This window comes from Ambystoma mexicanum, chromosome 1q (assembly GCF_040938575.1).
Source record: "Ambystoma mexicanum isolate Mex_15411 chromosome 1q, UKY_AmexF1_1, whole genome shotgun sequence".
Classification (NCBI taxonomy): Eukaryota; Metazoa; Chordata; class Amphibia; order Caudata; family Ambystomatidae; genus Ambystoma; species Ambystoma mexicanum.
The window spans coordinates 984,229,964-984,246,082 of NC_090922.1; the positions used below are offsets into that span (position 1 = coordinate 984,229,964).

A 16,119-nucleotide genomic window follows, 5' to 3' on the forward strand; every position below is an offset into this window, starting at 1 on the left:
CTCTTTCCACTGCTCCTTTGGCCAGCAATACCTGCACCTCTTGTAGTAGCAGATTGGAGAGCTTTTTTGGTTTGCTTACTGGTGGAATGTCCGGCCGAAGGCTGACAGAATTCCAGCGAGTGGCCCTGCTGGAGAAGGGAGAGCACCCATTTGTTGGATGTGATGGTCCTCCATTCTCTGAAGAATTATGATAAATCTGTGAGGGGTCAAAAATGAGAGATAGACACAAAAGGTATAGATTTCTGAGTTTCAAACATGTTTATTAAACAGAAATGGGTTGGATGAATGCATCTCTATCCTCATCGTAAGGAGAGTTTCCCTGCCTAGGAAACTAAAACTAAAGCCTAAAGCCAAAACATTCCTATCTGGCCATCACACTAGAAATGAACAACTAAAAGTGTACGGAAATGTCTCCGATTTAGGAGTTGGCAAAAAGTGTTCATAATCAAAAGTAAATGAGTAAATCCAACAAAAAGTATTTTCCAAGGGGAAACCCTTGTATCCAGTGGGTGGGTCGCTGCCCCTGGATTTTTCGGATGGAGTGGCAAAAGTGTCTCTTTGAAATAATAGTTTCTGTTACACTCACCTGGTCTCTGCAGGGACTTTGGGGCACGGTTGCAGCCCTCCCTAGAAATTGCTTCCCTTTGTCAGGCTTCTTCCCCTGCTCGTGTGTTGTGGACTGCGCTGGTTGTTGGCACTGCCCGTGCGAGGATATGAGAGGTTGTGAGAATGCTGCGATGTGATTGTGTTGTGCCTCGAAACCCTTCTTCCCAGAATGTGGTGAGCATGCGCCGACCCTTATAGTTTAATGATAATGGCGAGCTCTCCGTCCTGCTTCTCACTGCAGGGGCGCTTTAGATGACCGAGTTCCTTCACTGGTCCATGTGCGTGGCAGCCCAGACCGGCTGTGGCTGGACAACTCCAAAAAGGTAAGTATCCTTTTAATAATGTCTTTCCTTGATTATCGTCCGTATCCTTTTAATAATGTCTTTCCTTGATTATTGTCCGTATCCTTTTAATAATGTCTTTCCTTTGCTTTCTCCCAATAGGTGATATGCAGCCCAGCGGTAGTTGCGGTGTAAGAAGCGAATCCCAATGGAAGAGAAGGGAGTCCACGATGTTCCACTTGATGGTAAATTCTGGTTTAAAAGTAATTTGTCTAAGCGCGACCTTAGCATGTCTTTAGCGATTTTCTAACCTTGTTTTGTCTTTTTCTCTTGCAGGCACTGTCTGTCGACGGCGGACTAGAGTGCTACTATCCAGAGGACTGCCGGCGAATGAAGGATGCCTGGATCCACCAGGATGCTGCTGGTAAAATGACTCCGGGGAAAGTGCTGTGGCTGGTAGCTGCAACCAGGTAAGGATGAGCTCAGATTGTGGTTGCTGGAATCAGGTAAGGATGCGCTCCGACTGTGGCGGTGAGCGTTACGCTGCCATAAGCAGATTAACACGAAGCGCTTGCATGAGGGCGGGGCAGGCTTAAATAGCCTGGCTCCAGCCCTCCCATTAGTTCTGACTCATGGCCCCACCCTGCCACTCCTAGAGGATGCTGCACGTGCAGCCCATCTCTCTCCTAAGGCCAAGCCCGACCTGGATGCACGTGGAGGCCCTGCAGGGGGAAACCAGCACTTGCACCACAAAAAAGTGTGCAGTGCACACTTACTCATGAGCCTGGGGCCAAAGGCGCCAGAACTGGGTCCAACTGGACCCTCTATGTTGTGGAGTCTATGGTTCTTGCCCAGTGGCCATGACCGATTCTTCATGTTCAGATAGGATGGAAATGTGTCTCTTTCAAACAACAGTTTCATTGGCTCTTCAAATTAGGTTCAGTAAGTTCTTGTGCAAACAATACAATCTCTAACATTCAACTCGTTCTTGGTTTCTTTGTACAAGATTCACAGAAGGGGTTTTATAACATTCAGCTGCTCCTTGGTTTCTTTACACTGAAGTCACTAGAGTTCTTATTAAGATGAGATATTTCACACAAGGGTTTATTTAACATCCGTACTTTGGCAGATTATCTGCAGTGCTTCTTCCTCAGAAATCCTCTTGGGAGCTCTTTAGATTTCCTAGTGTACTACCCAGCCAGGTATATCATCCCAAAAAGTCTTTATTCAACTTCACAAATTCAAATGCTTGGTGCCTCTACTCACCAAGACCACCTTCATGTGCTTTCTAGATTCACTGGTTTACTTCTCTGCCAGGTATTTTGCAACATAGGTACATTTCCTTTTTACAACTTAAGTGGACCTCCTGGTCTACTCTCCTGCCAGGAATACTTTGGTGGGCTCTTCAGATCTCCTGGTGTACTCTCCTTCCAGGTATCTTCCCACAGTTTCCAAAATGCCTGGTATTTTTGGTTGCCAGGACTTTTTTATTGGCCTTCTTAGATCCTTTGGTATACTCTACTGCCAGATATCTTGCCACAATGTCTTACAACTTTCTATAATTTTGGTAGATTGCCCAGTATACTCCCCTGATAGGAATCCTTCTCTGCGCTCCTGCAGATCCCCTGCTATACTTCTCTGCCAGGTATCCCGCCCAATTATTAACTGCCTGGTGTACTACTACGGTTCTTTGTCATATGTCTGCATTTTAAAGCCTGCACATAAAAACGATTTTTTGGGTTGTTTTGGTCTTGGCTTTAAAATACAGATATATTACATACTGCCCGCCTCCTTCCCCCGCCCCCACCCTCTCATTCCCTCATTAATTGGGGGGGTTAACCTCCCCCTGCCCCCAAACTCCCAATTTCATCACCCAATACCCCATTTGCACCTCTTAACACGCATCCTCCCCACACATACGTACACATCCTCATCACACACACACACACACACACACACACACAAACACAGTCCAGAGCTCACCTCACACTCCCGCGACGAGTCCGCTGGGGCTCACAGAGCCTGTCAGCCACTGCGTGCACTTGTGTGTGGCAGGGGCTGACAGTTCGATTTAGAAAGACCGCTCTGTGCGGTCACAAAGCAGTCTTTCTAAATTTTCATTTTGGAATAAAGAAAAAGGTCTTTTGACCTAGTACCCTTTCACCAGGGCTTCTTCTCAGTTTCACTGTCCTTTAAGTATAACACAGTTCTGTTTCTATTTGCTTGCTTAAGGAAATACTTGTTCCAACCTTCCCCACATTGACATCTCACACATGGGGACTTGTCAAGCTCTGTCGCTGTTTTTATCTCATTTCTATTTATTTGCTTAGGTTAACACTTGCTGCAACTTGCCGCACATTGACTTCTCATACATGGGGATTGGTTCATATTTTGCCGCTGCACTTTATCTGGTCGGTATTAAAAAGATCTTAATTAATTTACTTGTGTACGTTCATGTCACTACTCCCAGAAGTCTCCAATGCCCATGGGCAGACTCACTGGTACTTTGCATCGTTCCTGACCCATGGTGTGTCTCTGCAAGGAAGCTACCTCTCTGGGACGGCCTCCTGTGCACTGCAGACCTACTTCGAGCATTCCTTTCAGCTCTGTGCACTCCCGCCAGCTTCTCACCGTGACCTGGACAGGAGAATGCTGCTTTTCAGAATGGCCATTGCTAAAAGAGCTCCCCTGCTGCTCCCGGCACTGCGACGGTCTGCCAAAAGGTACCTGTTGCGTCTCTTCTTCCTTCTCGCCATGCCGATATGCGATTCCCACATTTGTGAACTGTCGCATAGATGTGCCTGTTCTCTCGACTTCTTTCGACACAGTCCTCTCCCGTTTTGCCTTCTCTCTGTGTGTGGATGCAATTTTAAAATGTCTCATGCACTTGTGATTTTACCATTCAACTTTGGGTTTCTTTTAATCTGCATCAACTCCTTCCTCTTCTTCCTTGTCTCAGTACTTGAGGCTTTATGGGAGTTGAAGGCCCTGGAGTTTATGGGATTTCTGAAAGTTTGTTTAGGAGTTGTATTTATAAACACACCTGAAACAGGAGATGTTATGTGTGTGTGGTGTATGCTGGATGTGTGAAGGGGATTTTCTCTAAAGTGATTTAATGGAAGGGGATTCTGTGTTCCATAAAAAGGAGGATGTGTTGGGTGACAACAAGCCATCAAGAACTCAGGTATTATAAGATCTTCATTAGGAAGGGAAGAAGCACTGCGACTCATCCTATGGAGCCACCATTCCTGCCCCCCCACCAATAGCTGTCCCCTCCCATGTGATATTCCCTTATATTACCACCCCCAGGGTCAGGTAGCGGCTGCCATCCCCTGGCCACATGGGAGGGGACTACTGTCAGGGAATCAGTGATGACTCCACAGGACGGATCACATCTGCCTCCTATTGGGGTGCTAAAGTGGGAGGGTTCACCCCGGCCGGGTCATGGCTGCTTGCAGACTGGTCCCTGGTCTGGGAGGAGCAACAGTGGTGCTGTGTGCCTTGATAGGACTGAGACTTCTTTTTATACTGATCGGCTGATAGATATGCCGGCCCCCTGTAAGAGAAAGAGCATGAGGGCTGTTAAGAAGAACGGTTGGCCAGTGAAGTCCTGCTGAAACGTCCTTTCCCTGCATGAAAGGACCGCCGCCTTTGCTACAGCGTGTCCAGGAAATGAGCGGTCTCAGTCTCCCTTTCGATAGAGTAAGGTTTCGTCAACCTTCTTCCCGAAAAGATCCATGCCATCGAACAGCATGTCGATGACTTTAGCCTGCACCTCCTGTCTGAAATCTGTCGCCCTGAGCCAACCCTGTCGGCGAAGCACTGCTCCATTTCGCAGTTGGTGGAATCCCATGTCAGCGATGTTAACCGACTCAGAGATGGTAAGATCTGAAGCCAACTCACCCTCATGGACTATGTCCATTGCCTCTTGCTTTTTGTCATCTGGCCAAAATTTAAGGATAGGGCACAGCTTGTACCATAGCTCGCGATCGTACCGAGAATGGCCATTGCATTTGCAGCCTTGATGGTAGTGGCTGTGGTTGTTTCTGACTTTCTTGCCAAAAGCATCTAGGTATTTGTCCTCTTTGTCTGGAGGGACGGAGCAGGATGATGAAGGATTCGCCAATCTTTTTCAGGCAGCGGCGGAGACCACCAAGTCCAGCGTTGGCTGTGTGCGGAGGCATAATGGAGCGGTGTCATAAGCTCTGTATTTCTTGTCAAAACTATCCTTTTTCACTGGCGAAGTAGAGGGGTGTGCCATGTTAACAAGGCTGTCCTCCCAGATATCATCCAGGAGTGGGATGGACATCATGGGTTTCCTCTGCGCTGGTATTGGAGGCTTTGCTTGCGCTTTACCTCCATGGCCAGGCCAAACCTTTTGGAATCCCTTTCTATGAACAGAATGATCCCACTTCGTCCGGGGAGAGTCTCTAGCAGGGTCTTCATCTGGCTCACCATCTGCCAGGACGAAATCATCAAACTCATCAGTAACCGATGTGCGAGTGGAAGCCACTTTGTCTTGCTGGGCTGGGTCTGTGTCCGTCCCAGTTTGGGACAATTATAGAGGCCTCGTTAGATGTCTTTCCTCCCTGGGGGGTTGCAAAATGCCTTCCTCCCTGGGGGTGTACGAAAGGCCAGGGACGTCTCCAGAGCACTGATTCCACGGTTCCGGGGCCGGTGACGGATCCAGAGAGATGTCCCTCGGTGGGGTTGGATGCAATGGTGTCAAAACTAGTAGCCTTGTAAGGCTTGCGTTTCCACATGGCGATGCCGGCTTTGCGAATGCCCGAGCCAGACTTGGCCTCCTGACAGGAGAGGGAAGGCGTGATGGTGGCCTGACATGTTCCTGTGGAGAATCGGGGGGGGGGGTGACATAATAGCCTCCTCAGCCCCTTAATCTGAAGAAGATAGACTAGGTTCCACCACTATTGCTGGTTGGGTCAGCAACCCAAACCCTAGTGTTAGATAGGAGGGGCATGGAAGTGCCACCAGCACGGACACGGTAGTAGCTGACAAAGAGGTAGAAGGAGCGGGTGGTGCGATGCTTGAGATTTTTTTTGTTGCAGTCAGCCATTTTGTCAACGAGGGGACCATGGATGACTTCTTCGATGACGCCATTGGTATGATGGTGTAGTTGTGGATGTAGTCGCCGACAGGGTCATAGTGTGCTTGATCGCTGTGCTCATACGATTTTGTCATCGACTGGGAACTCGTCAACTGGGTAGTTGGTCTCTGTGTCGAGGATGACTTGGACGTAGACAGTTTTGTCGTTGACCGTTTAACGGTGGCTGATGAAGACTTTATAACAGCTTTTGGCAGCTCAGCCGTCTATGTAGATGTGGACTGTTTTGGTTCCACTGATCGGGGGAAAAGGGCTGGCATGCCCTTTTACTTAGTAACAGCTTAGGCAATGAACTTTGGTGGAGAGTATCTATCAGCCCTCTTGGAAGACTGTTTTGGCCTATCGCCGGACGTCTCCCTGTGCGCCTTCTTCCTGCTGCTGGAGGATTCTTTGTGCGACTGGAGGTGGTTTGCTGGGCCGTCCTACCCTACTGAATGAGGCATGGCTCCGTAGAGAAGCAGAGTCAGAGGCCCCACCGGTCTCTTCGAGACATCTAATTATTTGCATTTATAAAGCGCACACACAGCCCAGCGGCATCGAGGCACTGTTACAAGAATATGTCTTAGTTACAAAACATAGATAGGCGGTAGGGTTACATTAGCCCACAAAATACCATTGTTTTAGTTGCATTACTTAAGTAAGTAGCTTGGTTACATTAGCCCTTGCCTAAATTACAGCATAGAGGGAGCAGGGCTACATGCTGAGCTGAAAACATACATAGGATACAGTTGTTTGACTAAGGACACCCATAGATCAAGTCAATAGGATAAAATGGTTATACATTGTACAAATATCGGTGGAGGGTAAGGCCTTAACAGCTGTGTGTGTGTGCATTTATAGGCAAACAATCTAGTTTGATTGCCTTGCGGAAGGTGAGATGAGAGGGTTCAACTCTGATGGCATGAGGCAGGGAGTTCCAGTGCCTGGAGGCAATGAAGGGGAAGCTCACGCCTCCACCTCTAGCACGTTTAATTCTTGGAACAGGCAGTAAATTGGCATATGGTGTTCTTGTGAGTCTTGCGGCATGAGGCAGGACGACTCAGTGAGAGAGGTATGGAGGTGTGGTATGATGTGTGCATTTGAGCGTAATGGCAAGCGTTTTGAAAAAGATGCGCTGGCGGCTAGGCAGCCTGTGAGCTTGTTGTATGTCTGCTGTGATATGTTCTCTTTTGGAGTTTTGAATAGTTTGTAGTTTGTCTAGTTTTTTAGCTGAGGTTCCTATATAGAGGACATTACAATAGTCCAGCCTTGAGCCTATGAGGGCTCGCGCAATTGTCAGACAGTTTGACACATGACCAGATGAAGATCACGGAGAGTCTTATAAAGACTGACAAATCTTGCATTCTTGTATGATATGATGCAGATGTGGACAGTATAAATATTTGTCGTGTAGATCTTCAATATACATGTTTTAGACCGCAGTGAGCGCAGACCTTGATAAGGCTCTTCCTTCTGGTCTCAGCCATGAGGTAGGCCCAAGTTGCAGACGATCCAACTTGCAGACGATCGAATACTACTGTAACTGTTACGGGAACCGGTCGTCAGGCTGCGTACCATTCCGATGCGCACGGTTCATTGAAAAACAGATGTATCTTCTTTAAAGATTGCTTATATCTGTAAAACTTCATATTACTAAAATGAGAGAGGTTTTTGAGGACTCCCAATATGAGATAAGAAATCAGAAGATGGCCGACAGGGGAGGAACTAAGGGAGATGGTCCTATGGCTGTGGGCAGTATTACCCAAGAGTGACTATACTAGAGCACAAAAGTGACTGAAAGTTTCAGTTTAAGTTTAAACTGCTCTATATTACTGAGGATTCCCAACCTGACGAAAGAGAAGAACAAGTTACTCTCTTACCTGGTAACGTTCTTTCGATGGGATGGTCCGACGCCGTATTCCATATCTATGACAGTAATCACCACAGCTGTGCTGCTTCGGAAAATCTTTCAGTGTCTGCATCGATGACGTCGATACGCCGCCCTCAAGGACCGCCTCCGACGGCCGACGTCACCAGATGTTATAAGTAGGACGCACGTAGCCTCAGTTGTACTTTTTTCCCCCAGAACGTGTGATACCAGTCTTCTGCTAGTCAGACACACAAAGCCTTGCGGAAACGTAAGCTGCAATCTCATAAGAAATTCTGCAACGGGGAAGGTAGGGAGGGAGCGATATGGAATACGTTGTCGGACCATCCCATCGAAAGAACGTTACCAGGTAAGAGAGTAACTTGTTCTTCGAGGGGATTGGGTCGTCCGACGTTTTCCATATCTATGACATACTCCCAAAGCAGTACCAAAGCAAGGAGGTGGGAAAAGAATTTAGAACACAAATTTAGAATGCCCATTCAAATTGCGGAATAAAGGACTGCTTTGCCAAAGGCCAGATCCTGCCCCCGGATGGAATCGAGGGAGTAGTAACATACAAAAGTATGTACCGAAGCCCAGGTGGCTGCATCACAGATGTTACGAATAGGAACACCCCTCTTCAGGGCAGTAGTGCAGCCATACCCCTGGTAGAATGGGCCTGCAAGCCGGCCGGTGGGTCCTTACCCCCCAAGCGGTAACACTCGAAGATAGCCAAAATAATCCAACGAGACAAAGTCTGCTTCGTCACAGCTTGTCCCAAACGCTTTCCAGCGTAACCAATGAAGAGTTGATCGTCCACTCTGACCCAGGACATGCGTGAAATATAAAAGCTTAACGCTCTCCTAGGATCAAGCCTATGGAGCCTCTCCTCTTCCTTCCCAGGATGTGGAGGAGGATAAAATGCTGGAAGAACAACCTTCTGGCCCAAATGAAATTCCGACACCAGCTTCGGAAGTAAGGAAGGACGAACTCGAAGGACAACCCTGTCCTTGTGAAACACAGTGAAGGGTGGCTTAACTGAAAGTGCCTGTAACTCACTCACTCTGCGAGCGGAAGTGACCGCAACTAAAAGTACAGTTTTAAGAGTTAACAGTCTCAAAGGACAAGAGTGCAAAGGCTCAAAGGGAGCACCCATCAGAAACTTGAGAACAATGTTCAAATCCCAACCGGACACCTGGAAAGGTGACGGAGGGAACACATTAGTGAGCCCTTTCAAAAATTGAGAAATTAAAGGAATCTTAAAATAAGAACACTCCTCAGACGAGCGCTTAAATATGGACAGTGCCGCCAGGTAACCTTTAATGGTAGCCACTTGTAAGCCCCTGTGGGCCAAAGAAAGCATAAAAAGACAGAACCATGGGAATGTCGCATGCAATAGGATCCAGATTCTTAACTCTGCACCAGTCGCAGAACTTACGCCAACGGCAACGGTACAGGGACTTTGTTGCTGGCCGTCTGGCCGAGAGCAACACCTCCATCACGTCTTCAGGGAGGTCCCAATCCTTATACCTCAACCTTTCAGAAGCCAAGTGTGAAGGTTGAGGGATCTGACCTCTGGATGGAGAACCTGACCCCCCTCCCGTGAGAGCAGATCGTCTCGGTAGGGAAGACGATGTGGAAGGCAGATGGACAAGTCGAGAAGGTCCGGGTACCACGTCCTCCGGGCCCACGCCGGAGCAATGAGGATCATCCGGGAACCGAACCTGCATAACCTCCGCAGCACTTGCAGGATAATGGGGACTGGAGGAAACGCATACAGCAGTGGAAAGGACCACTCCACCACGAACGCGTCTCCTAAGGCTCCTCTTGGAGGAAATTCCCGCAAGCAGAACCTTTCGCACTTCCGGTTGACACTGGAGGTGAAGAGATCCACTTGAGGGGTCCCCCAAAGTGCAAAGATCTCCAGGAGAATCTCCTGAGCCAGCTCCCACTCGTGAGAGATCGTGCTCTGCCTGCTCAGAGCATCCGCTGTCTCGTTTTCGTCTCTGGCCAGATGAACTGCCGAGATCGAAACTTCCTGCTGGATGGCCCAGAACTCGAGTTGCATCGCCTCCCTGCACAGAGGAAGTGACCCTGCCCCCCCCCCTTTTTGTTGAGGTAGTGCATGGCCACTGTGTTGTCCGTCAGAATCAGGACATTCTTTCCTCGCACAGTCGGCAGAAAAGCCTTCAGGGCTAGCCTGACGGCCCTCAGCTCCAACAGATTGATATGGAGTCTGGACTCCGACGGAGACCAACGACCGCTGACTGTCAACTCGTTGGCATGAGCTCCCCATCCCGTGAGGGAAGCGTCCGTCACGATCGTCACCTCCGGCCAGGGAAGCCAAAACGAAGCCCCCTTCATCAGATTGCCTTCGACAGCCCACCACAGAAGGTCCTGGGCGACCGAGGGCGGCACCTGAACGGGGTCCGACAACCTGCCGGAGGATTGTGACCACTGCATCTTGAGTGCCCACTGCAAAGATCTCATCCGCAGACGAGCCTCTGGCACCAGTAGAATTCAGGATGCCATGAGGCCGAGCAACCTCAAGAACTCGAACGCAGGAGCGTCTGGGCATGTTGAAACTTGTGCACCATCTGCTGAATGTGAAGAGACCTCACCTGGGGAGGAAAACACTGCCCCAAGGATGTGTCGAGCACTGCTCCGATGTACTAGAGCTGCTGTGCTGGCGTCAAATGGGACTTCTTTAAATTGAGGGAGAAGCCCAGCTTGTGAAGGGAGTGGCAGGTGACGGACAGATGATCAAGTACTTGCTTGGGAGAGCTCCCCCTGATCAACCAATCATCCAGGTAGGGGTAGACGTGAATCCCCCCCTTTCCTGAGATACGCTGCCACCACCACCATGAGCTTGGTGAAAACCCTCGGGGCGGAGGTCAATCCGAACGACAGGACCCGAAACTGAAAGTGCAAGTCGCCAACCGCGAACCTCAGGTACTTCTTGTGCTTGGGATGGATCGGCATATGGAAGTAAGTGTCCTTGAGGTCAAGAGACACCAACCAGTCCTGAAGTTGAAGGGCCTTGAGGACTTGAGAGAGAGTAACCATCTTGAACTTGTCCTTCCTGAGGAGTTTGTTCAAACCGCGCAAGTCCATGATGGGTCTCAATCCCCCGTCTTTCTTCGAAATCAAAAAATAAGGGGAATACCATCCCTTGTTCCTCTCCGCTACAGGCACCAGTTCTATGGCGCCTTTCTCCAGCAGGGCTTGAATTTCCTGCGCAAGGATTGGATCCGGACTCTTCAAAGAGAGGTTCCCTGGTGGATTGTCGTGAGGCCTCTGCCGAAAGGGAAGACAGTAGCCGTGGGTTATGATCTCCAGAACCTACACATCTGAAGTAATGGCACACTACTCTACAAGATGCTGCGCCAGCCTTCCCCCAACCGGCGAACCATGGGACATGGCCTCATGACTGAGTGGTAGCGGTTGCAGCGTTGCCCGAGGGCAAAGAGGCAACTGCCCGAGCAGCCTTGGCACCTTGAGTACCCTGTTTTCCACCTCTGGCACTCCTACGGTGGCCTCTTTGACTGACAGAACCTCTCGCTTTACCAAAGGATGAGTAATAAAGAAAGGAACCACCCCTCCATTGCTGTCCCCTAGGACGAAAAGGCGGAGGTTGTCGAACTGCAGCACCCAACGACTTTGCTGCAGCTTTGGAGGTCTGCAACCGCTGAAGGCTCTCGTCAGCCTTGCTGCCAAAAATATGTTCACCGTCAAAAGGGAATGTTGAGGAGCCGGGACTGCACATCAGGAGCTAACCCCGACTTTCGCAACCACGCAAACCTGCGTATTACGGTGCTCGCCGCCATGGACCGGCTGACGCAATCTGCCATGTCCAAACCCGACTGAATGGACTCACACATGGCATCCTTGCCATCCTGGACCATAGCAAGGAAACCTTCCCATTCGTCCACTTCGGGAATATGTTCAGCCGCTAATGCAATACAGTTCCACAGAGTGTGCGTGAAACGAGACAAGGCACATACGGAGTTGGCTGCCTGAAGCGCCATACCCCCTGAAGAAAACACTTTCTTCACCCAGCCATCAAAATGTTTGTCCTCCCTATCCGGAGGGATGGTAGGATACGACGCCTGCCTGGCCGGGGCCGTAGCCGCCTGCACCACCAAACTCTCCGGAGTGGGGTGCCTGGTTAAGTAGCAGGGGTCGCTACTGGCTGGACGGTATTTTCGCGACAAAAACTTGCCCACTGCCGGGAGACTCTCCGGAGCAGTCCAAGCTGCCGCCACCCTTCTCTGTAGCGCCATATGAAACGGCAGTACCGGGTCAGTTGGTGGACCAAGGTCGAGGATGTCTGTAAGATCATCCTAAACGAACTCCCCTGGGGGTGCAGACCAACCCAAGTACTCGGTGAACCTAGACATAAGGCGCTGGTACGAGGAGTCGGCATGAGTGCCAGGATCAGGCCTACAAATCTCCACCTCTGGAGAGGGGTCCAGCCCACTGGCATCGTGCAGGGACTGTCTTAGGTCCTCAAATTGGCTATGGCCCGAGAGAATCTCATCTGGCACCGTATCCGGAACCATGCCCCCATCAGAGCCCTTATCAAACTCTCAAATGTACTCCAGGTGGTGATAAGAAGGCACATGGGGACCAAAGCCATGCTTGACCTTAGCCAGAGCCTTTCTAGGGGTTTCCCCCGTGCCACGGGGCACCTCCGACACCACCGCCTCGAAAGGCGTCGATGGCGCCGAACTAATCGGCGCCGGCATCGAGAGAATCGGCGTCGTCGTCGAGTGAATCAGCGTCGACATCAGACACAGCGCCGCCAGCATCGACGGCGTTGACACAGGCCTTGAAGCCGGAGCTCCGAGCGTGTCCTTCGACATCCTGGGCGCCGACAGCGTCGACGACTTCCTCGGAGGCGGAGCCTCGATAGAGTCCGTCGATGTCTTCCTCAAAGACTTTTCAGGTTCACGCGGTCTCGAGCACGTCGAGGACCGGGACCTGGAACGGGCATGACAAGTCTCTCAACCGATCACGACCGACCCCACTCAGAGGCGCGGACGGACCGGTGGCCTGCAATTCAAGAATCGCTAACATTTTCTTCCCGAAGGAAGCCCATTCCTCCGGTGTCGCCTGTATGGACGGATAAGCAACCCGCCGACGGGCGGAGTCCCCGGAAGAGGACGGGGAAGGCGACTGATGCCGGCGCTTCCGGGAGTGCCTCGAAGAGGCAGAGGAGTGGTGAGACCGACTCCTGGAAGGAGACCCACTGGACGTCTGACGATGACGCGGAGAGTCGCCTCTCGAATCATCCGTCAAAAGCCCCACAGACCTCGACTTCTGGGGCTTGGACACCTTACCTACCGACAACTTCTTCTTGCGCTCCCGCAAGGCTTTGGATGTGAGCGACTGACAGTCGACAGTCATCCGTGTCATGGGCCTCCCCGAGGCACCAGAGGCAGGCGTTGTGCGAGTCCGTCACCAACATCTTGGACCCACAGTCCCCGCACTTCTTAAAGCCCGGATGCGGGGTGGAAGACGAGGTGGACATCCTCACGAAGAATACTTCACAAACAAACAGGTTCGAAGAACAGAGAAACAACAGAAACTCTCAAAGAGTCGAGGCGTGCCGAGATTCCCGAAGCAAACACGTTCACTGAAAAAACGGAACTGAGGCTACGGGCTTCGTGCGTCCTACTTTTAACATCTGGTGACGTCGGCCGTCGGAGGAGGTCCTCGAGGGCGACGTATCGACGCAGGATGCAGACGCCGAAAGATTTTCCCAAGCAGCACAGCTGTGGTGATTACTTTCATAGATATGGAATACGGCGGAGGACCCAATCCCCTCGAATAGTCATAGCTAGAGTCATAGTCTCCAGCATTGGGTCTCTGAAAGACCCAATGCTGGAGAACAACTGTGGGAAGCTTTTTCTTAGGCATAGCCTACCAGAATCACAATAAATGCACTCTTGAAATCTACAAAAACACCCACTCTGGATGACTGGCGGTTGCACATGTGGACTCCACCAATAAGCAAGATGACCCTAATCATACATGATAATGTGCTCACCTTTTAAAAAATGGAGAGGTTTCTTAAAATGTTAACATTCATAACAAGGAATAGACATGTCCCACTGCAAGAGAGCCCTAGGCCTGTTAGATTGGTTCTAGGGGGTTGAGAATATGGAAAAATACCATATGTATGGAGCATAGAACATTGGGTGGGTTTAAGGCAGTTACTCTTACCCGAGACCTTGCATCTCAGACATTCCTTGTTATTTTTCAGCCTTATTCCCTAGAGTAATGAGCTCTTTTTCCCACTACAAGATTTCAACAGTGACAGAGTAGCTTAAAATTAAGTGTACACCTATATTGAACAAACTGTTAATACAAATATTTGATTACAAATGCCTCTTGGACAAATTCTCTTCACTTAGGTGTGGTCATTAGATGACGTGTGGAAGATATAAAATTATGTTACAAACGTGTCTGCGCAAGCAGGAGCAGAGTTACCTGGACCCTGAAATCACCAACTGATTGTGCTCAAAACAGTTTTTGCAATGAAATGTGTTGCTAAATTGAGATCTGGCACAGTGTGAGGGGGGAAATAGGATCCCATGGTTTCAAGGAACAAACGATCCAGGCTCCTCTGTTTTTGATTAGTGTAAGGTGGTGAATCTAAGCTTGTTTATGCCCATTTAGGTAGAGACACCATAAAGACCAATGCTTCTAACACTTTGAATGTACAAAACATGTCAAGGTATGATTTTCTTGGTGATGTGAAACTAGAAGTGTGATTTCTGGGTCTCCCTGTTGATTTCAGAGGTGGAAGGGCAGGTCAGGTGGCGTCAATGGGGAGAAAGGCACGGATAGGAGCGATGTTGACAAATTTGCGAATTCTCACGAGTCGGTTGCACTTTGTAAGGGAATAAGAGGCAAGTAACAACTTTTGAAGGAATTGCAGGTAGAATCAGTAGGTGCTGATGACATGGTTGACATTAAGGGTCAGAAGAGGTTGTTATTTACATAAAATCCAACATTTTCAATTATAGTGGAGCGCATAGGGCACTGCAGCAGTTTAATATCAGAACTTTGATGTTGCCCTAGTTGGATTTGAGGAAAGATTTCCTTGAACAATGCTATACCAAGCAGTTCTGTATTCAAGCGTTCAAGTTATTAGATTTTTAGGCAACTACAGCCTTTGTAAAAACTTGTAATTGGTTATTGGTGATTTATCAGTAATATATATAGTATAGTGCAGTACTATGTAGGTTTATGCGCAGGTAATATAAAAAAAGATATCCCTGCAAAAAGTACAAGGAAACATGCATGCAAGTATGATTTACTCACCTGGTAGTTATCAGGTACATGCCCCTCCAGTATTTTTGGGATGTCGTCAATTTCCAGACCTGTTCCTGGTTTTTCTTCCAGTCCCATGGAATCACATAGCACAAATGGCAAACACTTTCCAAATTTCCCATCTTTAACATAGTATGTTCTGTACTGTGATGAAGAAAATAAGTCGGAAATAAATTAATTTTTCAGGAACTTGTCATTGGGTTTTAATTCCCACCTTGCACTCCTGCTCTTCCTTCAAACATGTTTTAACAGCTAAATGCCAGTTTTATGCTGCCCTAAAAGCAAGTAATTCAACTGGAATCCACCCCATATGTAGCACCAGCCTTCAGCAATTGTTTAATGTTGTAGTCGATTTCACAAACGTGGTGAAAAGAAACCTTTTTAAGCATGTTTGCCTATTTAACACCCTCCCCCCCCACAATGTTTTGGAACAGTTCAAAAGGGCATGAAGGTGACCAACGTTCCCGGAAGTGCAAACGTTGGCAGTCCCCACTAGGCAATTAACACTTTACTTAAAATGAGGCCCAGCTGAGTTTTTAATATTTTAATAAATTCACCAGCAAACCTATGCAGAGAAACTGCCCTGATGATATCGAGCGTAGGGCAGATGGTTTAATGTAGGGAGAAGATGAGAAATGGAAACAGTATCAAATTTAAGTGAGAAAGGTGCCAGGAAAACACATCATTTTATTCCCGATTACCACCACTTGCTACGACCACATGGGTGCCCTTGTGGTATACCAATATTTACATGCACCATTAAGAAATATAACCCCACAAATTGCATGGCATTTCCTACATACACAATGAATTGCCACGTGAAATGACCTCAAAATCTGGGTTTTAGGTGACTTGAAATCAACATTTGACCATCAGAAATGCAAAGAGGCCCGAGTGGGCCACAAATATGATTAGGATGTAGC

At 48.9% G+C, this 16,119-nt stretch overlaps 1 protein-coding gene across 2 annotated transcripts in view; it reads right to left on the reverse strand.

Annotated features, from left to right (window-relative positions):
* The window catches only part of LOC138539815 (interferon-induced protein 44-like), a 237,741-nt gene that overhangs the window by 119,078 nt on the left and 102,544 nt on the right, over window positions 1-16,119 (reverse strand). For both annotated transcript variants that reach the window (XM_069641637.1, XM_069641636.1), the window contains one exon: window positions 15,188-15,340. In XM_069641637.1, coding sequence (XP_069497738.1) covers window positions 15,188-15,340 — 153 coding nt within the window. The remainder of the gene's footprint in view (window positions 1-15,187; window positions 15,341-16,119) is intronic.